Source organism: Bubalus kerabau, chromosome 17 (genome assembly GCF_029407905.1).
Source record: "Bubalus kerabau isolate K-KA32 ecotype Philippines breed swamp buffalo chromosome 17, PCC_UOA_SB_1v2, whole genome shotgun sequence".
Taxonomy (NCBI): domain Eukaryota; kingdom Metazoa; phylum Chordata; class Mammalia; order Artiodactyla; family Bovidae; genus Bubalus; species Bubalus kerabau.
Window position 1 is genome coordinate 39,158,339 of NC_073640.1, and position 23,248 is coordinate 39,181,586.

Sequence of the window (23,248 nt, forward strand, 5' to 3'; positions counted from 1 at the left end):
AATGTTGATCTCGTGTATTGTTTCCGTTAAGGAAAAAACAATAAAAGCAAGTCATTTCACTTTAATATGTCTCTCTATTTCCCCCTAGTAATTCCGTTGACCTTCATCCTAATCAACAAGCATATTGGGTTACTATTGCTCCCGCCGCCTGGGGTCAGGAGCAGGTTTATTTTTCCAGCAATATTAGACAGCTCGGCTCAAGAGTCACCAGGGAATAACTTCAGGGGTTTGGATTGTAAGTGTTTGAGAGAGCTGCTGATACACGTGCCGCCGCCCTCCCCCAACCCCAGTCTCTCTGTGCCCACCCGTTTTGTTGCTTACACAATTGCAGTGGCTCTTGAGCAATGCTACCTCCCAGGACTCCTCCCCTATCTGTGCCAGGGTCGCCTTCCCAGAACACAGATCTCATCATGTCCCTTCTCTGATTAAAGACTTCTGTTCCGTTCCCATGACCTACTAGATGAAGTCCAAGTAGCATGTCATGTGACGCCCTCCAAACCCTGGCCACAGTTGACCTTACAGCCTTAATCCTGCCCACCCCTCAGCTCTCCCCTGGTCCAGGTCCCACAAGCCACGCAATATCTTTTTAGGATGCTGGCTTTCCCATTGCCTCACCTTTGCTTGGGCCTTTTTCCCCCATCAGGGGTGTCTTACTTCTCCTCGATTCTGCACTCCCTCCGCCCCCCAAATCTGATCAATTCATGCAAGCATTTCCTCTGCAAACCCTTTCACAATCCTGGAGTCTCAGAATTAGTTGCTTTCTTGACACTGTGTTCATTCCTCTAGTAGATTTCATCCGAGTCCAGCGCTTGTACTAGGCTTCATGTTTTACTCTCCAGTTAGAGAGTAAGCTTACTGAGGGTCTCTGCCTGATCATCTCCAACCCGCACTCACCCCTGGCACTGAATGCAGTACCTGGGACCAGGCTGGTGCTGAGAAATTGCTGACTTAAAATCCAAGAACTTCTCTGAATCCCATCTTTCCGATTCCTGGCTGGTCCCTCCTCTCTCAAAGCCACTTTGCCTCTCCTTTAGCCTACAAGTGACTTGATTATTGCCCTGATGACATTTCTTCCAGGAAGTCTTCCAGGTTTGGCATCTACCTTAATGTACTCATCACCCTGAATTGTAAAAGCTTCCATCTCCCCCACCAGTCTGAGGATGCCTTGAGGGAAGGGGTTATGAATCTAGCCAAGGGCAGGTACCTAGGCGTAGTTCATAATTATACAGCACTTTCCTCACCAAGTGTTCGCTTTTGTTTGTTTTTTTTTTCTGGCTGTGGTGGGTCTCGGTTGGGACACACGGGCTTTCTCTAACTGCGGTACAAAGGCTTATCATTGCAGTGTCCAGGCTTCTGTAGTTATGGCATGCGGGCTCTAGAGCACTAACTCAGTAGTTGTAGTACACGGGCTTAGTTGCTCTGCAGCTTGTGGGATCTTCCTGGACCAGGGATCGAACCCATGTCCCCTGCATTGGAAGGCAGATTCTTTACCACTGGACCACCAGGGATGTCCAGCCAAGTGTGTTTTAAATACTTTATGTATATAACCTCATTTATGTGTCAAAACAGACATGAGCTAAGTAGCATTAGCCCCAATTTTAGGGAAGGGCAAACTTAAACTAGAGAGATTCTAAACTTGCCCAGAGTCACACAGCTGGGAAGCAGAGGAACAAAGGTTTTAACCCAGGCCATCTGACTCTCATGCTAACTTTTCCCCATGGCACATTATTAATTGTATAATTTAGAGACCAGAAGTGGGGTATGGTACTAAGGAGCCGGGCACACCCTGGGCTCCTGCTCGTCTTTCCTCAGGAGACAGTCCCACACCAGTCCCGGAGAGTTGCCCAAATGCAAGGGCAAGATCTGTGCTAATAAAGCATTCTCGGTGAGTTGCATTTTAATAAAGACTCATTGTTCTCCTCTGTCCAAGGAGCCGCCCCATTTCCTGCTGCCCCACAGGGAGGTCCTGGGAATGGTTAATAGGGCTTTGCTGTTGAATAACCTCTGGTGTAGCTTCAGTAACAAAAGCCCTTACAGCACCAGGCCAGCCGCCAGACCTCTCTCCTTGCTGGTGGGCACAATATATGGCTCAAAATCCTGAAATATGCACATCATTTTTGACCCAGTAATTCCACTTGGAGAAACTTACCCTAAAGACCTCTCTATACAATTCATCAAAGTCATGTATATAAAGGAGTTCCCCATAACACTGTTTACGAGAATAAACACTGCGAGGAGCCGGTGTGGGGGAGGGGGCGGGAAACCTAGGTTCATCAAAAAGGGAATTAGTTTAATAAAATATAGGCATCTTAAATAGTGGAAAATTATGCAGCCATTAAAATGCTATTAGAAATCTATGTTTATTGATGTGGTAGGTTGTCCATGAACTGCTGTTGAGTAAAAACAGTTACTATATAGCATAGGTAGAGTAAGGTTGTTTATTTCTGAGGGAAATACAGAAAAGTGGTAACAGTATTTGTCTTTAGGGAGGGGAATGGAGTGGCGGGGGCTCAGAGAGGAAGAATTCCTTTTTAATTTTTAATGCATCTCATATGCTCAGAATTAGATGAATCATAATCCTGGATTCATGATACATTTGTATCATTGGTCTGTGCCTGCCCAGTTTTCAATCTGATTAATTGATTATGTTTTTAAAATTTTTTAATTTATTTATGGCTGTGCTGAATCTTCATTGGTTATTGATATTTCTCCTGGCAATCTTGATTCCAGCTTGTGCTTCTTCCAGCCCAGCGTTTCTCATGATGTACTCTGCATATAAGTTAAATAAGTAGGGTGACAATATACAGCCTTGACGTACTCCTTTTCCTGTTTGGAACCAGTCTGTTGTTCCATGTCCAGTTCTAACTGTTGCTTCCTGACCTGCATATAGATTTCTCAAGAGGCAGGTCAGGTGCTCTGGTAAATACAAATTAAAACCACAATAAGATATCACTACACGGCTAAAACTTAAGGGTGCCCATGCTGGTGTGGAGCAGCTAGAACTCTGATGCATGGCTGATGGCATAACAGCATGGCATAGTCACTTTGGGAAAAACAGTTGGGCAATTTCTTGGAAAGTTAAACATATGGTAACCATCTGATTCGGCGATTCTATTCATAGATATTTACCCAAGAAAAATGAAATCATATGTCCACATAAAGACATCCGAATATTCCCAGCAGTTTTATTCATAATAACCATAACTGGAAATAGCCCAAATGCCCATTAACTGGTAAATGGATAAACAATTTGTGGTAACTGTACAGTGGAATACTGCTAAGCAAAAATGTATATATATACCACATAGATGAATCTCAAAAGTAATTCTGGAAAAGGCAAAACTATCAGAAAAGACAGAAAAGAGCTCAGTGGCTGGAGGGACTAGGGGTGGACGGAGAGATTGTCCACAAAGGGCACAAGGGAAATTTTTGGCATGATAGAAGCTGTCCTATATCTTGAGTTGGGGGGGTTGATACATACTGTATATGTTTATCAAAATTTATGAAATTTCACACCAGAAGGAGTGAATTTTACTATATGTAGAACATACTTCAGTGTTTTAAAGATAGATGCCCTTCTACAGGCTGGATCACAGCCTTGTTGTGGTGAATGGGGCTTGTGTAACTCAAAAGCTATGAGCCACGCCTTGCAGGGCCACCCAAGACAGATGGGTCATGGTGAAGAGTTCTGACAAAAAATGTGGTCCACTGGAGGAGGGGATGGCGAACCACTCCAGTTTTCTTGCCACGAGAAGAACCCCAGGAACAGTATGAAAAGGCAAAAGGGTATGACACCAGAAGTTGAGCCACCCAGGTTAGAAGGTGTCTAAAACCAACCTAGATAGCATATTCAAAAACAGAGACACTACTTTGCCAACAAAGGTTCGTCTAGTCAAGGCTATGGTTTTTCCTGTGGTCATGTATGGATGTGAGAGTTGGACTGTGAAGAAGGCTGAGCGCCGAAGAATTGATGCTTTTGAACTGTGGTGTTGGAGAAGACTGTTGAGAGTCCCTTGGACTGCAAGGAGATCCAACCAGTCCATTCTGAAGGAGAGGAGCCCTGGGATTTCTTTGGAAGGAATGATGCTAAAGCTGAAACTCCAGTACTTTGGCCACCTCATGCGAAGAGTTGACTCATTGGAAAAGACTCTGATGCTGGGAGGGATTGGGGGCAGGAGGAGAAGGGGACGACAGAGGATGAGATGGCTGGATGGCATCACTGACTCGATGGACATGAGTCTCAGTGAACTTCGGGAGTTGGTGAGGGACAGGGAGGCCTGGCGTGCTGCAATTCATGGGGTCGCAAAGAGTCGGACATGACTGAGCGACTGATCTGATCTGATCTGAATATGCTACTGAGGTAGAGCACAGGACAATTACTGACAGCTCCAGAAAGAATGAAGTGGCTGGGCCAAAGCAGAACTGGCACTCAGTTGTGGATGTGTCTGGTGGTGAAAGTGAAGTCTGACGCTGTCAAGAGCAATATTGCATAGGAACCTGGGATGTTAGGTCCATGAATCAAGTAAATTGGATGTGGTCAAGCAGTAGATGACAAGAGTGAACACTGACATCTTAGAAATCAGTGAACTAAAAACAGGGGTAAAAGGTTTATGCAAAGAAAAAGAAAGAAGGCTTGAGATCTGTGGATTCTGAGCAGTGAGGAAAGGGAGTTTCCCATGCTTTCCCTGGAATCAACAGTCTGTAGAACCTCCTTAAAATCTGAGGCCTGATGCCTGAAGCTCTGTCTCTGACTTGCTGGTGATCTTGGGCAGGTAACTTCCCCTCCTGAAAACTCAGTTGTCTTTTTTTCCCAGAGAGGGAGAGGAATGCTCTTATAAGCTCCAAAAAATGCACAAATGTCTTCTGAGGTCTGATTCTCTGAAGGCTACCCACAAAGTGTGATAGATGTTCTTTTCAAGTAACAAAAATATTTTTTTAAAGTTCTTCATGGAGCATTTAGAAGCATTTAGTGCTTTGTAGGTATCAATTCACTTAACCCTCACACCATTCCTAAGAGGAAAAAGTCATTTTTACCTCCATTGTATGTATTAAGAAGGAAACCTAGGCACCTAGAGATTACATATTAATAACTTAACAAGATCAGCACAGGTCAGTATCCCTGGACTTGAACCCAGCCCTCTCCTGCCAGGGCCCAAGCTCTTAACCATCACACAAAATCAAATGATGTTTCTTAGATTTATAACATCATCAGGGTCCAATTCAGAAAAGATTATGCTTTTATCCAGTTCAGTTTTTCAGCTGTAGGTCTCCAGAAGTTAGTGAGACTTCAAATCTATTCACTGGGTCAGGATTGTATTTATTAAAAAATGAAAAAGGGTAAAATAGAGTAAAACAGAATAAAATAGAATATATCAGAGTATATTGCACACAGGAAAGTAAGTGTTATCTTGTGAAAATTTCAATTTCAGTGTGTGTATGTCCCAGCACAATATAAATGGGGGCCCTGATTGGAAAAGTCTGAGTCACACTGGCTAATCTGATCTGTTTTACAGAGGTTGAGACTGAGGCTCAGGAGGGGAAGCTAACCGCCTAAGGTCACACAGCCAGCCTAGATTCCGATGGTCTTTGCTCCCATGCTACTAGCCATTCAATCATTCATTCATTTATTCATTCATTCAGTAGTTATTTACCTTGGCCTGCTTTGATCAGGCTCCACAGTGAACACCAGGAATATTGTGACAAGCAAGCCAGACCAGGCCCTGTCCTCCAGGACAGACCTCCTGTCCTCGGTCTCCTAAAAGGAATTCAAAGCAGCTGATGTGGCACATAATAGCCACCCTTTATATATATATATATATATATATATATATATATATATATATATATAGCTTATTCTGTGCAATATTGCTTATTCAGACACTGGTCTGAACAGGTACTAGCTCACTTGATTCCTAGACAACCCTACATGTGAGGTTCTACCGTCAGCACCAGCAAACCTGTTTAATAGGTGGGGAAACTGAGGCATGGGGTCAATAACTTGCACATAACTATTAAATGGCAGAGCTCAGATCTGAGCCCAAACAGCCTGTCTCCAGAGTCTGTGTTCTTAAGCACTACCCAATTCTGCTTTTTGGGGGGTTCTGTAGTGTAAACCACAGCCCAGCAACAAGTCTCACCAGGGACAGAGTGGGGGAAGGAGAGGCTTACAAGGGGGGAGACCTTACTGCAAACACAGTCTCAGCATCTATCTTTGTGCTCTTGGCTTTTTAAATTTTATTTTTAAACTTTTAAAAAATTTTCGGTCACATTATGACTAAGTTCTGTCTATTAAGAGGAATGTCTGCAGGGAACCCAGCCTCCAACCCAAGCCCCAGCAGGCACAGGCCAAAACTTGGAATTAAGAAGAAGGGAAGTGGTTTTGGGGGCTCCAAGCTGGACTGGAGCTCCCTGGCTGGCTCTAGAAAGGTGGAGCTCTGCAGAGGGGCAGGGTTCCTGCCCCAGGGAGCAGGCACCAGGCAGACCATGCCCCCCACCTTTTTGAGTTCCTTGGTCAGAGAAGACCACCCTCCCCCAGGTGAGCAGCCTCCTCCTAATGCTGAAGGATCAGGCTATAGCTTAAATGTTAGTTTCTATGTGCCTAGTATCTGTTCACTCTTCTCTAGGTGACAGCACCATCATTTTTCTTTAGGGGACCACACCTCCCCTGCTCTTAGTCCATGTGGTCCTAGAAGGCTGATTCCTCTTGCATCATGCCAGGGCTGGACACATGACCTGGTCTTAGCCAATCAGAACCACCTAGCTATCTCTCTGGCCACAGGCTTGGTTCATGTCTTCACATAAGCCAAGTCAGGGCATAAAAGTGAAACCTGAGACTTGTGCTGTACCCATTAGAAAAGTATGGTATTTAGTGGCTAGGATTGCTAAACTGGTGGGTTAGTAGCCTGTTTCTGCCTTGATAGAAGAATCTAAGAAAAAACTCAACATAGAGGAAAGCAAAGACTGAGCAAGACAGCTCTATGATGACATAATTTGACCACCTGGAGCTATCCATGCCTGAAGTCCACCCATCATGTGCTTTTTAGTATGTAAGCCCTCAAATTTTTTTTTTTCCTACTTAGGCATATATGTTTCTGGAGTTTCTTTAGTCTGCTTTGCTGACTCTAAAGCTCCATACAAAAGGGGCAGCCTCTGATACACGTGGTATTCAATAGAAAAGGGGACCCAGAAGTGAGCAGTTCTATTTATACTATATCCCACCTGTGGCATATCATCTGATAGGTGTTTTAACCTTCCTGAGCCTTGGTTCATGTCTTTGGAAAAATGGGTTCCTTGGTGTTGCCTGGGGGATTTGCAAACTGGATCGGGTGACTCCCCTGATCCTAATTAAAATCCTTCAATGGCTCACCGTTGCTCCAGAGATGCAGTCCAAGCCACTGAGCATGACTAACATGGCCCCTACCCCGAACCCTACAACATACACTCTCCTTACCTGCCTGCTGGGTCTAATCTCCGCCTCTTTCTCCTCCAGCAAAACCGAATCACCTGAAAATGCTGAGCCCTCCTCCTTTTCCCCGGGCAAGCACACTCTGGCTAATTCAACTTAAATGTCACTCCCCCAACAGAGCTTTCCCTGAGCCCCTGTGCCTTGTCTTCATGGGCCTTGTTAATCTTGAATCATCACCAGGGCTATCCTCCAACCAGGATCACTGATATGGCTATTCTAGTGGCTAAAATACAGTATTGAAAATTTTTCACATCAGTTGGTAATCAGCTGTTTCCCTGAGTCCCTCAAGTGGCCCCCAAACCCCAGCCCCTCCCACGCCCCCACGCCTCCCCACGACCCGACCCAGCAACTGAAAGGGTAAAGCTGGCACAGCAGGAGGACTGAGGACCTTATGTTGGTGTGTTGATGTGTTGGCTGGTATTCATTTTTGATTGGCCTGGTTCTACCAGTTGTTAAATATTAATGTCATCCTTGCTTATTGCCTTGGATCATAAATACCTGGTTCCCTTGTCTTATTCCACCAGACTGAAAGCTCTCTGAGGATGGGGAGGCACCTCCCTCACCAGCAAAGCACTAGGCACATGGTAAGTGTCTACTGAATAAAAGGATGGATGAATGAGTAAATGAATGACTGTGCTCTAAAGTGTTGGAGAGTCTTTCCATATAATTATGGACCCCCATCCTCAGTCTGAACTCTGGAGTTTTCTCTTAGACTTCCGGTGAAAACCTTGCTCTTTGCCCAGGTTTTATTGCTCTATTGGTCTCCACCCCTGCAGGAAGCTGTCTCTCCAACTGCCACAGTCTGGCTCCTGTCTGGTCAGCTTCACCTTCCCTTCCTGCAAGACTTGTACTCTCGCTGAGAACTGTTGGGCCCGGGACAACCAAGATGCACCCCTTTCATGAACCCACGAGTAGGTGAGCACATGTGTGTATGCTACACACACACACATACAGTGCTCACTGACTCAGTCTCAAAAAGCACAAAATCATAGTTTTTAGAGGCAGAAGAAAACTAAAGGATCTTTCCAGCCAAGCCAACTGAGTCATTTTACAGACAAGAAACCAAGACTTGGGGAAGGAAAGATTTTGCTTCAAGTCACAAGGTCAATTCCCTACACTGCTCTAGCTGCCTCCTGGAGTTTGGTATTAGGTTGGCGAAAAAAGTTCAGGCTTTTCTATAATATCTTACAGAAAAACCTGAATGAACTTTTGGGTTAGGATTAGGGTTGTTGTTCAATTGCCAAGTCGTGATGGACTATTCTCCACCCCATGGACTGCAGCACACCAGACTTCCCTGTCCCTCACCATCTCCTGGAGTTTGCCCAAGTTCATGTCCATTGAATCAGTGATGCCATCCAACCACCTCATCGTCTGTCTCCCCCTTCTTCTTCTGCCCTCAGTCTTTCCCAGCATCAGGGTCTTGTCCAGTGAGTCACCTGTTTACATCAAGCGGCCAATGTATTGGAGCTTCAGCTTCAGCGTCAGTCCTTCCAAAGAGTATTCAGGGTTGATTTCCTTTAAGATTGACTGGTTAAGGTTATGCCAGGCCCAATGTGGCACAGAGTGATTTTTCTGGCTGCTGGTCCTGGAGAGGGTTGGTCTTTTCCACATGGATGTGAGACTAGAAAGAACTCTCTCTCCACTCATCACATGGACAGGTCCCTGGCTCCGAGAGGAGGGATAGGGCCTTCTGTGCTTGAAGGTGGGAGGCAGGAGCCTTATTTTGAGGTTTTATATTCTCTAGCTCTTCTGTAGCACCTTATCTTTTTATTTTATTTTTTTTTATTGTAGCACCTTATCTTGAGAGACCAGCTAGAGAGGTGTTTGTGCCAAGAGGGGGCACCCAGCCAGCTATGGAACCCTGAAGCCATGGGCTCCCCCTCTCTCAGTGAACCAAGCAATCCTGCTGCTCATGTAGAAAAGTCAACCTCCTTGAGCTTCATTAATGTGGAAATAATAATAGTTAACAATTGCACTCATCTCACACGCTAGTAAAGTAATGCTCAAAATTCTCCAAGCCAGGCTTCAGCAATATGTGAACCGTGAACTTCCTGATGTTCAAGCTGGTTTTCTAAAAGGCAGAGGAACCAGAGATCAAATTGCCAACATCCGCTGGATCATGGAAAAAGCAAGAGAGTTCCAGAAAAGCATCTGTTTCTGCTTTATTGACTATGTCAAAGCCTTTGACTGTTTGGATCACAATAAACTGTGGAAAATTCTGAAAGAGATGGGAATACCAGACCACCTGACCTGCCTCTTGAGAAATCTGTATGCAGGTCAGGAAGCAACAGTTAGAACTGGACATGGAAAAACAGACTGCTTCCAAATAGGAAAAGGAGTTCGTCAAGGCTGTATATTGTCACCCTGTTTATTTAACTTCTATGCAGAGTACATCATGAGAAACACTGGACTGGAAGAAACACAAGCTGGAATCAAGATTGCTGGGAGAAATATCAATAACCTCAGATATGCAGATGACACAACCCTTATGGCAGAAAGTGAAGAGGAACTAAAAAGCCTCTTGATGAAAGTGAGAGAGGAGAGTGAAAAAGTTGGCTTAAAGGTCAACATTCAGAAAACGAAGATCATGGCATCCGGTCCTATCACTTCATGGCAAATAGATGGGGAAACAGTGGAAACAGTGTCAGACTTTATTTTTCTGGGCTCCAAAGTCACTGCAGATGGTGACTGCAGCCATGAAATTAAAAGACGCTTACTCCTTGGAAGGAAAGTTATGACCAACCTAGATAGCATATTCAAAAGCAGAGACATTACTTTGCCAACAAAGGTCCGTCTAGTCAAGGCTATGGTTTTTCCTGTGGTCATGTATGGATGTGAGAGTTGGATGTGAAGAAAGCTGAGCGCTGAAGAATTGATGCTTTTGAACTGTGGTGTTGGAGAAGACTCTGGAGAGTCCCTTGGACTGCAAGGAGATCCAACCAGTCCATTCTGAAGGAGATCAGCCCTGGGATTTCTTTGGAAGGAATGATGCTAAAGCTGAAACTCCAGTACTTTGGCCACCTCATGCGAAGAGTTGACTCATTGGAAAAGACTCTGATGTTGGGAGGGATTGGGGGCAAGAGGAGAAGGGGACGACAGAGGATGAGATGGCTGGATGGCATCACTGACCCGATGGATGTGAGTTTCAGTGAACTCCAGGAGTTGGTGATGGACAGGGAGGCCTGGCGTGCTGTGATTCATGGGGTCGCAAAGAGTCGGAGACAACTGAGTGACTGATCTGATCTGATCTGATCTGAATGTTTACTTAGGGCTTCCTGCCTTCCACGTTTACCTAGGTTATTTTACCCAATTCCCACAGCCACCCAACAAGGTAGGTGCTATTATTAATAGTATTCCCATTTATGCAGATAAGGAAATTAAGGTCCAGAGTGTTTTAAGTGACTCATTCAAAGGTTTAGAGCCAACAGCGGGAAGAGCAGAATTCAGAACCAGGCAGAGAGGCATTAACATCTGTGCTGGGAACCATTTTGCCTTACTGGTCCTGAAGCCAGAGCATCCACCTGAGGCCTGCTTCTGCCATAACCTCACTGTTCATCTTTCTGAGCATCAGTTGCCTCCTCTGCAAAATGGGGAGAATATCTTTTGCTCTGTGGGCAAGTTGGAGGACCATACGGTTCGATCCAGGACCCAGCTCTCAATATTACCCCTATCCCACTCCTCATGTACTGGAAGCTCCAGCCTGGCTAAAAAACCAGTAAAAGTGAAACTGTTAGTTGCTCAGTCATGTCTGTCTCGTTGCAACCCCAAGGACTGTAGCCTGCCAGGATCCTGTGTCCATGGAATTCTCCAGGTAAGAATACTAGAGTGGGTTACCATGCCCTTCTTCAGATTCCCGACCCAGGGATCAAACCCCAGTCTCCTACATTGCAGGCAGATTCTTGACTGTCTGAGCCACCAGGGAAGCCCCAAAAACCATATTTGCCACCCCGGGGTCTGGAATGGCAAGTCAACTGACAGACCATTTCTTGCTAAATTAAGCAAGGTTTGCCTCTCATTTCAAATGGCATCTGGAAATAAAAACCTGCCCTGATCTCAGCAGTACAGCATGGAGATGAAAAGGCTTTGAACCCATCAAATTCCAGCTCTGTCAGTTAACATGTCACCTTGGGCAGACCTCTTTAACCCCTTGAGCCTCTGCTTCCAAATGTATAAAATGGGTGTAGTGAGAGCCCCCAAAGTGCTGTATGTTGACTTAGAGTATCATGAGTTCTGACAAATGGTAGCTGTCACTTTTCTTACACACTATATTATAATTACTGGCATTTAGCATGATACTGGTACCTAGTAAGCATTCAAATAATATTTAATAAATAAGTGGATGAATGTTCACCTGTCTGCATCTGTCACCTTATGAGTTTCTTAAGGGCATATTTTGTTTATTTCTGTGTCCTCATTGTTGAGCAGAGTAGCTGGCACATGGGAGTGCTTAATAAATGTTTGTTGTTTTCCCTAATGGTATAATAGATGTGGGCAGCCATCATCCATGGTGCTAAAACCACAAGGTGAAAGGCTGGTGGAGAAAGTGAAAATAGAAGGATCAGCTGACACCAGCTGAATCTTGGTATCCTAAAAGTGAGTCAGCCAATTTCTTGCTTCCTGATATGATGCCATAGGGAGGACTCCATACCAGTTATGAAATATTTTTGCCTAAAAAAAAATTGAATCTGACTCAAATCAAAGCTCTAGATCTGAGTACCAGTTTCCATGACATATGGGAGAGAGGGACATGGTAAGTGACATCCTGAGGATGCATTCAGCCAAATATAAAAATGCAAGACCTCTAACAGGACAAATGACCTGGCATCTTAAAAAAATAAATGCCACTTAAAAACAAACAAACTCTGTAAATCTGGAATTACATCAAAACAGAAACTAGCAAAAACAAAAATCTGGAATTACATCAGAGCAGAAGCAAATAAACAAAAAAGTATCTGTTCATTTTCTTGATTGTGTTTATGGTTTCAGAGTATTTGTATATGCCAAAATGTCAAATTGTCTACTGAAATACATGCAGTCAATTATACTTTGAAAAAGCTGGTCAAAAAAGGATGGGGAGACTTTTACAAAGATAAAGAGATGCAAGGGACATACAGCCCAATGTAATGTGTGACTCTTGCTTGAATTCTGATACAAAAATATTGTAGGGACTTCCCTAGCGGTCGAGTGGCTAAGACTCCATGCTCCCAATGCAGGGCGCCTGGAGTTTGATCTCGGGTCAGGGAACTAGATCCCGCCTGCCGCAATTAAGAGTTTGCATGGGGCTTCCCTGGTGGCTCAAAAAATTGATGCTTTTGAACTGTAGTGTTGGAAAAGACTCTTGAGAGTCCCTTGGACTGCATGGAGATCCAACGAGTCCTTCCTAAAGGAAATCAGTCCTGAATATTCATTGGAAGGACTGATGCTAAAGCTGAAACTCCAATACTTTGGCCACTTGATGCGAAGAACTGACTCTTTGGAAAAGACCCTGATGCAGGGAAAGATTGAAGGTGGGAGGAGAAGGGGATGGCAGAGGATGAGATGGTTGGATGGCATCACCGACTCCATGGACATGAGTTTGAGTAAACTCCAGGGGTTGGTGATGGACAGGGAGGCCTGGCGTGCTGCAGTCCGTGGGGTTGCAAAGAGTTGGACATGACTGAGCAATTGAACTGAACTCCCTGGTGGCTCAGTGGTAAAGAATTCACCTGCAAGGCAGGAGACATTGGTTCGATCCTTGGGTTGGAAAGATCCCCTGGAGAAGGAAATGGCAACCCACTCAAGTATTCTTGCCTGGGAAATGCTATGGACAGAGGAGCCTGGCGTGGTATAGCCCACAGGGTCACAAAAGAATTGGATACAACTTAACAACTAAACAACAATGCCACAAATAAAGGTCTTGAGTGCCACAACTAAGACCTGGTGTAGCCAAATAAGTAAATAAATATATGTTCTTAAGTTGTTTAAGAAAAACATTTTTTAGCCTTTGGACAATATTGAGAAATTATTGGGAATTTTATCAGGCATTATGACTTAATTGGATGATGGTCATGTTCTCAGAGATGAAGACTGAAATATTTACAGGGGAAATTATGTTATCTCAGATTTGTTTTTAAATATTCTGCAAAAATAAAAATGCAGGAGTACATGCATATTGGAATGCCCAAAATGTCTGGAATACTAACACCACCAAGTGCTGGTGAGGATGTGGCACAGTGGGAACTCTCATTCACTGCCAGTGGAAATACAAAATGATGCAGCCACTTTGGAAGCCAGTGTGGCCTTTTTTTTTTTTTTTTTTTCTTCCAAAACTCAACAAATATTTACCATATAATCAGCAGCCATGCTTCTTGGTATTTATCCAAAGGAGTTGAAAACTTACATCCACACAGAAAACTGCACACAGGTGTCTGTAGCAGCTTTATTCATAATTGCCAAAACTTGGAAGCAAGCAAGATCCCCTTCAGTAAGTGAATGGATATGAAAATTGTGGTACATCACAACAACGGAATATTATTCAGTGCTAAAAAAAGAAATTAGCTATCAAGCCAGGAAAAGCCATGGAACAACTTTGAATACATATCACTCAGTAAAAGAAGCCAGTCTGAAGGTCTGTATACTTTGTGATTCCCACTACATGACATTCTGGAAAAGGCAAAACTTTGGAGACTGTAAAAAGATCAGTAGCTGACCAGAGTTGGGAAGAGGGAGAGATGAGCAGGCAGGCCAGACACAGTGAATTTTTAGGGCAGTTCATCAGCTGGTAAAGAATCCACCTGCAATGCAGGAGATCTGGGTTCGATCCTTGAGTTGGGAAGATTCCCTGGAGAAGGGAAAGGCTACATACTCCAGTATTCTGGCCTGGAGATTTCCAAGGACTATACAGTCCATGGGGTCACAAAGAGTCAGACATGACTGAGTGACTTTCACACACACATCAGTTTTAATAAATGCATTGTTATGGTAGGGGTTGTTGATGGGGAGGCTATGCATGTGGGGAGGAGGTATTTGGGAAATCTCTGTATCTTCTACTCAAATTTGCTATGAACCTAAAACTACTTTTTTAAAAATAGTCTTAATTTTTTTTTCAATTTGAAATGTATTTCTTTTTTTTAACTGAAGAATAATTGCTCTACAGAACTGCCTTGGTTTCTGCCAAGCATCAACATGAATCAGCGATAGGTGTACATATGTCCCATCCCTCTTGAACCTCTCTCCCACCTTTCTTCCCATCCCACCCCTCTTTGTTGTCAAGAGCCCCAGTTTGAGTTCCCTGAGTCATACAGCAAATTCCCATAAGAAATAGTCTTTTAATTTTCTTTTTAAACTCAAGGGTGAAATTATGAAACAAGATTTGATACAACATTCCCATGTTACAAAATTATACAAATTGCAAAAAAATAACTTTTGGAGCTGGATGATGGATACATGGTGGTTTATTATACTATATGCTGATGTGCATTATACTATTTTCCTTGTGTTTGAAATAAAAGTTTTTTTTGTAGATTGAGCTGGAAGAGGTGGCACCCCTATCAGCTACCACATTTTAACAGGAGACTGAAGTAGGATATCCAGTTTTTCCCCTGCCTGCCAGCAAGCAGCCCAGCAGAGGTGTCAGGAGACCCAGGGAGAGCTGGTATGGAGCCTCCTCTCCCCACTCAATGGGAAGCCTGATCCAGCTGCAGTCCCCAGCAATTCCATCTTCCCTGGGGTTCCTCCCCAGTGGGTTAGGGGGTTGGGCTCCTCTTGGTAGAGGCCGGGGAGAGGTGCCCCTCCCAGTTTGAGTGCCGTTATCATCACCCCTTTGCCAGAAGATGAAAGGGGCAGGACTGCCTGGGGAGTTAATCTTTAGCCTCCAGAGTGACCAGTTGCCAGGACACCCAGGAACTGAACGTCCTCTGAGACACACCCTGCAGGCACTAAGGAAATCTGATGTTGGTCATGCCAACCATGAAAGCTTGGTTAGCACCAGGAGTAGTAGGGTCTGTTGTCCGCCTGGGGTGGTACCTGCAAGGCCCCTTTCAACATTTGTTTTCCCGGTTGATGCCTGAAATCCTACCATTTACATTGGACCAGCCTTCAGAGAGACCTTGACTCCAAGATTTTTATTTTTCTTCCCCAAAGTTGAGAAGCTAATGAATGCCATGGACATTACCTCCTGCACCAAAAGATTTGCTAACAATCTCAGGAGTTTCAGGACCTCTCACCCCATGGCACCCACCCACAGACACCAGGTAAAGAACACTGGGTGGAGTTTACTAACTAGTTTCAAAGTTTTCCTGCCTTTGAAAGAATTATCCCAGTGCTTTCTTTAAAATGCGAATGACTCTGGGCAGGTCTAAATGACTAAACAGCCCCCATGAAAGAGATTTTCCCAAGAGAGGTGAGGGATACGTAAAAGAGACTAACAGCCTGGGGGTGAGGCATATTCATGGGGGCTCACAGTTTTTCCTGGAAGCTAGAGGGGAATGTGGCTTCCCTGGTATGTAAAGCTCAGATGTAAAGCGTCTGCCTGCAATGCAGGAAACCTGGGTTTGATTCCTGGTTCGGGAATATCCCCTGGAGAAGGAAATGGCAACCCACTCCAGTACTCTTGCCTGGAAAATTCCATAGATGGAGGAGCCTGGTAGGCTACAGTCCATGGGATTGCAAAGAGTCTGACTGAGCAACTTCACTGGTGAGAGGGGAATACATTGAGCCTAGAGAGCTAATAGCTGACTTCACTAGCACTTCCAAGAACCTTGTGAATTAAGTGCTACCAACACCCCCATTTTATGGATGAGGAAACTGAGACTAGACATGCTACACAGCTAATGGCAGAGCAGGAATTTGAACCCTCCATCAGCCTGAGGTCAGGCAGGAAAGGCTCACCTTCGCTTATTTGAGCCTCACAATAAAGTATCCTTTTTTGATGGAAGAAGACATTGAGGCAGTTCACAGAGGGCCACACAATGCCCTGTCTCCACAGGGACACCCTGTGGGTCCCCTGTTCACCCTGGCTCATCCTGGACAGCTGAGGGCAGGCAGCCCATTCCCTGGAGCTTGGAGAAGGGCTTGCCGAGAAGTCTGAAGCAAGCTCATGCCCAACCTGTCCTCACTGCCTCTAATTGTTCTCTAAAATCCTTTATATTGAATTATCAGAGTTTAATGGAGGAGTCGATGAGAGCCGCTGTGGAGTTGCAAGGCCAGGGCTTGCTGAGAGGAAGAAAGCAAAGCCCTAAAGGCTCCCTGGGCCAAGCGATGGTATAAAATATGAATTTTTACATAACTGAGGGAAAAAAAAATAAACGGATGAGCCACCCCATGGGGGAAACGCCTCTCTGTATTTCCATTATCTTGGTTAATGTGCAGTCCTGCTGGAGCCCCCGTGGGAAAGGAAATACTGGAGCCTTTATCCTCCAAACCTCTTGGTGGGTTAAGAGGCAGAAATCCAAATGGCCTGGGCGCGTGCTCAGAAGCCCATTAAATGGAGGGGACAGGTGGGGGCTAGGGAGCCGTACTGACCTGAAACAATGTCTTGATTTGAGACAGTGCCCCTTCTCTGGGGTTGAGAAAGTAGCCGCAGTGGGCTCAGATTGAGCTTTAACTCTGGGTGAAATATTCTAAACATGGTTTTCCCCATGAGCATAGGGGATAGGGGCTGGTTCTTTCTAGAGAACAACCTCCACACTCAGCACTGACTGAGCATTTGCTACCAGGTGCCAAGTACTCTGCTTAGTGATTTTCTTTCTTAAAAAAATATTATTCAAGTAAAAAAAAAATATTATTCAGCCTTCTATTATATTTTTTATAATTTTATTTTATTATTATCATTTTGGCCATGCTGGGTCTTTGTTGCTTTTCTCCAATTGTGCTGAATGCGGGCTACTCTCTAGTTGTGGGGCTCGGACTTCTCTTGGCAGTGGCTTCTCTTATTGCAGAGCACAGGCCCTAGGATGCACAGACTTCAGCAGTTGCGGCTCCATGACTCTAGAGCATAGGCTCAGTAGTCGCGGCCCATAGGGCTTAGTTGCTCCGAGGCACATGGGATCTTCCCAGATCAAGGATCGAACCTGTGTCTCCTGCAATGGCAGGCAGATTCTTTACCACTGAGCCACCAGGAAAGTCACAGTGGTTTTCTTATATTAGCTCCCAAGGACCCATTTCTACGGATGAAAATACTGACTTGCCCAAAGTCACATAGCTACACACTGTAGTTTTTGTTATTGTTGTTATTACTGTATTTTTCCAGCTTTGTGTGTTAGATGCTCAATCATGTCCAATTTTTTTGTAACCTCACGGACTGTAGACCACCAGGCTCCTCTGTCCATGGGATTTCCCAGGCAAGAATACTGGAGTGGGTTGCCATTCTCTTCTCCAGGATATCTTCCTGACCCAGGGATTGAACCCAGGTTATCTGGGTCTCCAGCATTGCAGGCAGATTCTTTACCACCTGGGAAACCCATTTCCAGCTTTGAGTAAGTGAGTGAAAATCACTCAGTTGTGTCCAACTCTTTGCAACCCCATGAACTATACAGTCCATGGAATTCTCCAGGCCAGAACACTGGAGTAGGTAGCCTTTCCCTTCTCCAGGGGATCTTCCCAACTCAGGAACTGAACCCGGGTCTCCTGCATTGCAGGCAGATTCTTAACCAGCTGAGCCACAAGGGAAGCCCAAGAATACTGGAGTGGGTAGTCTGTGCCTTCTTCAGCATTTCCAGCTTTATTGTGATATAATTGACATATAACATTGTATAAATTTATCAAAAATAAAATGTTGATTTGACACATATATTGCAAAATGATTACTACCATAATAATTAACACTTAGCTAACACATACCTGACTCATTGCTAACACCCCCATAATATCACATAATTACCATTTCTTTTTAAACACACTGTAGTTCTGATCATGCTTCAAGGGTAAAAGAAAAGATAATGTCCCTTACATGAGACATTGAAGCGAGTTATTCGCAAATGACAGGTTTGGCTGATCTCTGATGGATCTCTTCCTGTCAACATTAAAGGACAGATTGAAACCTGCAGCTCCAGCCGGAAGATTATGTGGGGCCACATGAGGTGAAGCCAATGGAGCAGGCTGTGGAGGTGGGTTCCAGTCTTGTATCTTTCAAAGTTGCTCAGTTGTGTCCCACTCTTTGCGACCCCATGGACTGTATAGCCCACCAGGCTCCTCTGTCCATGGAGTTCTGTTGGCAAGAATACTGGAGTGGGTTGCCATTCCCTTCTCCAGATCTTCCCGACTGAGGGATCGAACCCAGGGTAAAAGGGAAGATAATGTCCCTTGCATGGGACATTGAAGCGAGTTATTCTTGTAGACAGATTCTGTACCATCTGAGCTACCAGGGAAGCCCCCTGCTACTTCCTACTGGCCTCAAATTTTTTATGCCTGGGTTGTCCCTCTGTTAAATGGGAATAATAGCACAACTCTTGTGTTGTTTTGAGATGAAATGAAATAAGATGGTTAATGTCAAATGCTTAGCACACAGCCTGTGGCACAGTAACTTTTAATGCCCAGTATCAATCGTTACTTATTGTTGTCCCTCACATCTGCATAGAGCTTTTGTGGTGCACGAAACATTGGTCTTAATTAACTGTATGACAACTTCACAACAACACAGGAAGGCATTTGTGATTATTTTACCATTTAGTAGGTGAAGAAACTGAGGCTTTGAAAGGGAAGATTCTGCCCAGTGAACTGATTTGTCGACAAGGACCGATGTAGATCTGAAGTTTAAAAGACAGAAGTAGTTAAAGGGTAAAATCCTCTCTGGCCCCAGATGTTAGTGAGCCACTGCGAGGCTGGTATTCAAACCAAATGGAAATAGGAATCGTGGAGCCCCTACTACTGCATTACTCTGACTACTCTCAGGTCACCCGGTCTGCTCGCGGCTTCGGGGCGGGATCAGGGGCGGAGCGTCCGCCCAAGTCCGCGGAGGAAGCGGAGGCCTTGCCTCGCCGCTCATTGGTTGCGGCCGGCAGGTGCATCCTCAGCCAATCCTGGTGCCGGGGGGCGGGACCGTCGAGGCTCACCTGGCTCCCGCCGCGCCCCGCAGCTCAGTGGCGTCCGGAGCCTCAAAGCACCTGTGAGTTCGTAGAAGTTCTGCCAGACTCTAGCCCGGCCCAACTCAGCTAGATCCTACTCAGCCCCCGCCCGGCCTGCCATGGGCCCTCGGTGCCGCAACCTCTCTGCGCTCCTGCTGCTGCTGCAGGTACGTTGGGTCCCCTGACTGCGCTGGATGCCTTCCGGCTCCATAAGCCGCGCCCCAGCCCCCAGACTCTTCTCTCTTCTTCTCCTGTCGTCCCCTGTTTCCTCTTATTCCAAAAAAGTTTGGGTCCAAAGGGCCTGAATGTCCTGGAAACTGCGCCGCGCTCAGGACTCCATGGGGAAGGGAGTGGGAGAGGGAGCCAGTGAGGGTGAAGGGCGAGCGCGGCTTTGCGGACGACCTCCCGCAAATGCCAGAGGTGGGGGCGCGCCTCACTGCAGCCTCCGGGTACTCGGGTGGGCGACGGGCGGGGAGTAGAGGGCATGGAGCAGGGTGGGCGTCGGGGTATGGGATGGGGAGCCCTGGTGTAAGTCCGGGCGGAGCTGGGAGTAGTGGGAACGAGGAAAGGAAAGCGGAACCAATAGATAAAGGCACCTGCCCTGAAAAGGATAGTGAATAGGTATGCCCCCCACCCCCCACCCACCCCAGGATAAGAAAGGATGTAAAGGTTGGAGCACCCGCGGTCTGAGGAACCGGACTTAGGGGTGCGAGCGGTCCTGGTATAGGGAGAGTGGAAGTGGGAAAAGTAAAGATGCCTCCAGTGAAATTGAAAAGGAGACTGAAAGGAAAGGGGTGCTGAGGCTGGAAAAGGTGAGCCAGCAGCCTTCCCTCCTGAGAAGTCCTGGAGGCTTGGCGGCCACAGGTTTCCGAATGAAAGAGTTTGACGTGGCTGGCTGGCTGCCCTGTGGAGAGGAATTGGGGGGAATGGGGGTGGGGGAAATGCGGGAGAATGGAGGTGGTGGGGGGTGGGTGGGCCCACCCACCCCTCCCACAGTCCTGGTGCCAGCAGAGGGAAGGGAAGCGCTGTTGGTTTCGATGTGGGTAGGAGGAGACCCCCCCACCGAGTCACCCCGGTTTCATACCTTTCCCCTACCCCAGGTGTCATCGTGGCTCTGCCAGGAGCCGGAGCCCTGCATTCCTGGCTTTGGTGCTGAGAGTTACACGTTCACCGTGCCCCGGCGGAACTTGGAGAGAGGGCGAGTCCTAGGCAGAGGTGAGGGCGCGCCGCCAGTGTCCCTGAGCCGGGTTGGGTGGGAGTGGGCAGGGTAGGAGAAACGGCGCTCCTACGCCCGCGGGCTGGACTGGGCGAGCACCGTCTTTCCTGGCTTAGGTGACACCCTTTGTAGATTACACAGATGCGGGGATCTAAACTTTTGCCAGGATAAAGCGTTGGGTTTGAGGGGCTGTCTTGTATGGTTGACTTAGTTATGGGGGACACTTATTAGGGGTCTTCAGTGTGACCACTTTAAGACAGTCTGTCCTTTCCAACGTCTAAAACCTGATGTGTGGGAAGAGGGTGGTGGGGGAGGTGATAATTCCCGTTTTTTTACAGATGAGCAAATGAGAGGCTCAGGAGGGTGGAGTCCACTGGCCCCAGGGTCAAAGTAGGAATCTGATCTAGGTTCTGACTTCCAGGCCCCATTCAACATCTCTGGAATGACTGAGGAGTCCTCTCTTGGTTACTAGGCTGTGGCTTTTGCTCATAGAGATGAAATTTTTTTTATATACAGGTACTGTTTCCCCAAGGAATAGTGGCACGTGCGCACGCGTGGGCCTGTGTGTGTGTGTGTGTGTGTGTGTGTGTGTATATGTGTTTTTTTTTTTTTAAAGCCTGGTAGCCCTGACTCAGGGAATGAAAAACAGACAGTGTACTTCTGGGTCTTATCACTGTGATGATCAGGATTCTAGATTTTGCTTTGTTTCGCTTTGCCCGGGAGTGAGAGCAAGGAAAGGTTGGTTTCTCTTCTGGTTTCACTGATCTCCAGGTGCTTATTTTCTACCAAAGGACTTTCTCCTCCTCCTTGATTTAGTTGATTGGGCGAGCATCCTAACAATAAAAGAAACATTTTTTGAAAGGAGGACTCACCCACAATACCCCTAAGGGAGTTCACTGTTTATTCTTCCAGTCTTTGGCCATGTGAAAAATGCAGCAATCATGCTATAAATTTTTTTTTTTGAATTTTGGAAGTTGTTCCAACAGTAGGCGACTTTTTTTTTTTTTTAAACAGACAAACTGCAGCTTGACTGATTAAACATATTTGTTTTTCTGAGGCCAGTCTGTGTTGTGTGGAGCTTTCTATTGGGTCAAAAAGGAAAAAAATGAAGTGTTGTCTGCTTGATTTTGCAGTGGGTCCCCCATTACTTGGCCCATCTCAGATTGATGTTCTGCTGGGCCCTGCTGGACCCCAGGAGTGATTGAGGACTTAAAGGAATACCCCACCCTTGCCCTTGGTATTTCCCATTCCAGCAGGTTGATGAGAAATGTCCCAAAATGTCCCAGGACCTGCTTAGAGGACACTGTGGTCTATGGGCACTTAGGTGACAGTGTGGGTGGCCGGGGATGGGTATCAGTGGGGAGTAAAGACTGGCTTCTGGGAGGAGGCAAAGTTGACTGAACCTTGAATTCAGGGCAAAGTTTAGAAACTGTGTGTACATCTGTGTGTGAGGTGTTGCGACACAAGTATTGGTCACTTTGTTTTCTTTCACCAAGACATCTGGTAACACCAAAGGTGGGCTAGTCTAGTTTTTATCCCCCACCCCCACCACCAAGTCCTTATATCTGACATGATATTGTTATTTTTACATGATAATATTATTACATGATAATAATACAAATATTATTATTTTATTATTATTAATAGCCACACCTATTCACTTTTGAACCTGACTCTGGGGCAGATGTATCACATATTTCAACTCATTGAATCTTATGACAGTGGGCACCATTGTTATTTATGTTTTGAGATGAGGAAACTGGAATTGCCTCATAAGGCAATTCCATACTCTGCTCAGGGATCAACAGCTGGCCTTTCTCCCATTCCTTCCTCCTCTCAAACTCAAAAGCAAAAAAGAAAGTGTATTTGGGGAACTCGTGTGCATTGTGAAGTCCTCCTCCCTGTGTGCCCTGGAGAGCAGAGGTGGTGATAGACCTGGACCCTGACGGGGGCTGGTGGTGATGGAGGTGGACCAGACCCGGTGGGAGGTGGAAGGAGCCTGTAGCTGGTGGTGTTGATGGGAGAAACAGCCTCTGGAATCCTGGTGCTCATGATGTTGGTTCCAGTTCCCTTTATGTCTATACACCTGGTGGCTCAGTAGTAAGGAATCCATGTGCCAATGTAGGGGACCTGAGTTCAATCCCTGGGTGGGGAAGATCATCTGGAGGGGAAAATGGCAACCTGCTCCAGTATTCTTGCCTGAAAAATCCCATGGACAGAGGAGCCTGGTGGGCTATAGTCCAAAGAGTCAGACATAACTGAGCACACACACACCTAGCCCCACTCAACAAATTTCCTGACATTTAATTTTTTTGGCCTTTTTGGACCATAAGTTCTCTTTCCAACCCATTGTGGACTTGCCCCAGGATGAAAGTGCCCTTCTGGTAAAAACATGCAACTTCAGGGAACTGGCTTTGTGATTTTAAAAAGGCAACCAGGATTTAGGGAGGCAGCCTCATTCCCTTTGGACAGTCCAGGAAGATGGAGGCTTGGGATATTATTAGTGCCAGGTTTAAACATTGGCCT

General features: G+C 45.8%; 1 protein-coding gene and 2 long non-coding RNA genes across 3 annotated transcripts in view; 2 read left to right on the plus strand and 1 right to left on the minus strand.

Annotated features, from left to right (window-relative positions):
• Positions 1–2,429: 2,429 nt before the first annotated feature.
• Positions 2,430–7,735, minus strand: LOC129631928 (uncharacterized). The gene is made up of 3 exons (XR_008704235.1): positions 7,451–7,735; positions 5,652–5,755; positions 2,430–2,769 (listed from the first exon to the last, which is right to left on the minus strand). It is a non-coding gene; the product is annotated as an uncharacterized LOC129631928 (long non-coding RNA).
• A 186-nt stretch (positions 7,736–7,921) lies between these two features.
• Positions 7,922–9,569, plus strand: LOC129632578 (uncharacterized). Its single transcript, XR_008704594.1, has 3 exons — positions 7,922–8,049; positions 8,242–8,380; positions 9,488–9,569. It is a non-coding gene; the product is annotated as an uncharacterized LOC129632578 (long non-coding RNA).
• A 9,922-nt stretch (positions 9,570–19,491) lies between these two features.
• Positions 19,492–23,248, plus strand: part of CDH1 (cadherin 1) — a 73,818-nt gene continuing 70,061 nt past the window's right edge. Inside the window, exons 1-2 of the mRNA XM_055554259.1 lie at positions 19,492–19,673; positions 20,607–20,721. Of these exons, the coding sequence (XP_055410234.1) occupies positions 19,626–19,673; positions 20,607–20,721 (163 nt within the window). The 5' untranslated portion in view covers positions 19,492–19,625. The remainder of the gene's footprint in view (positions 19,674–20,606; positions 20,722–23,248) is intronic.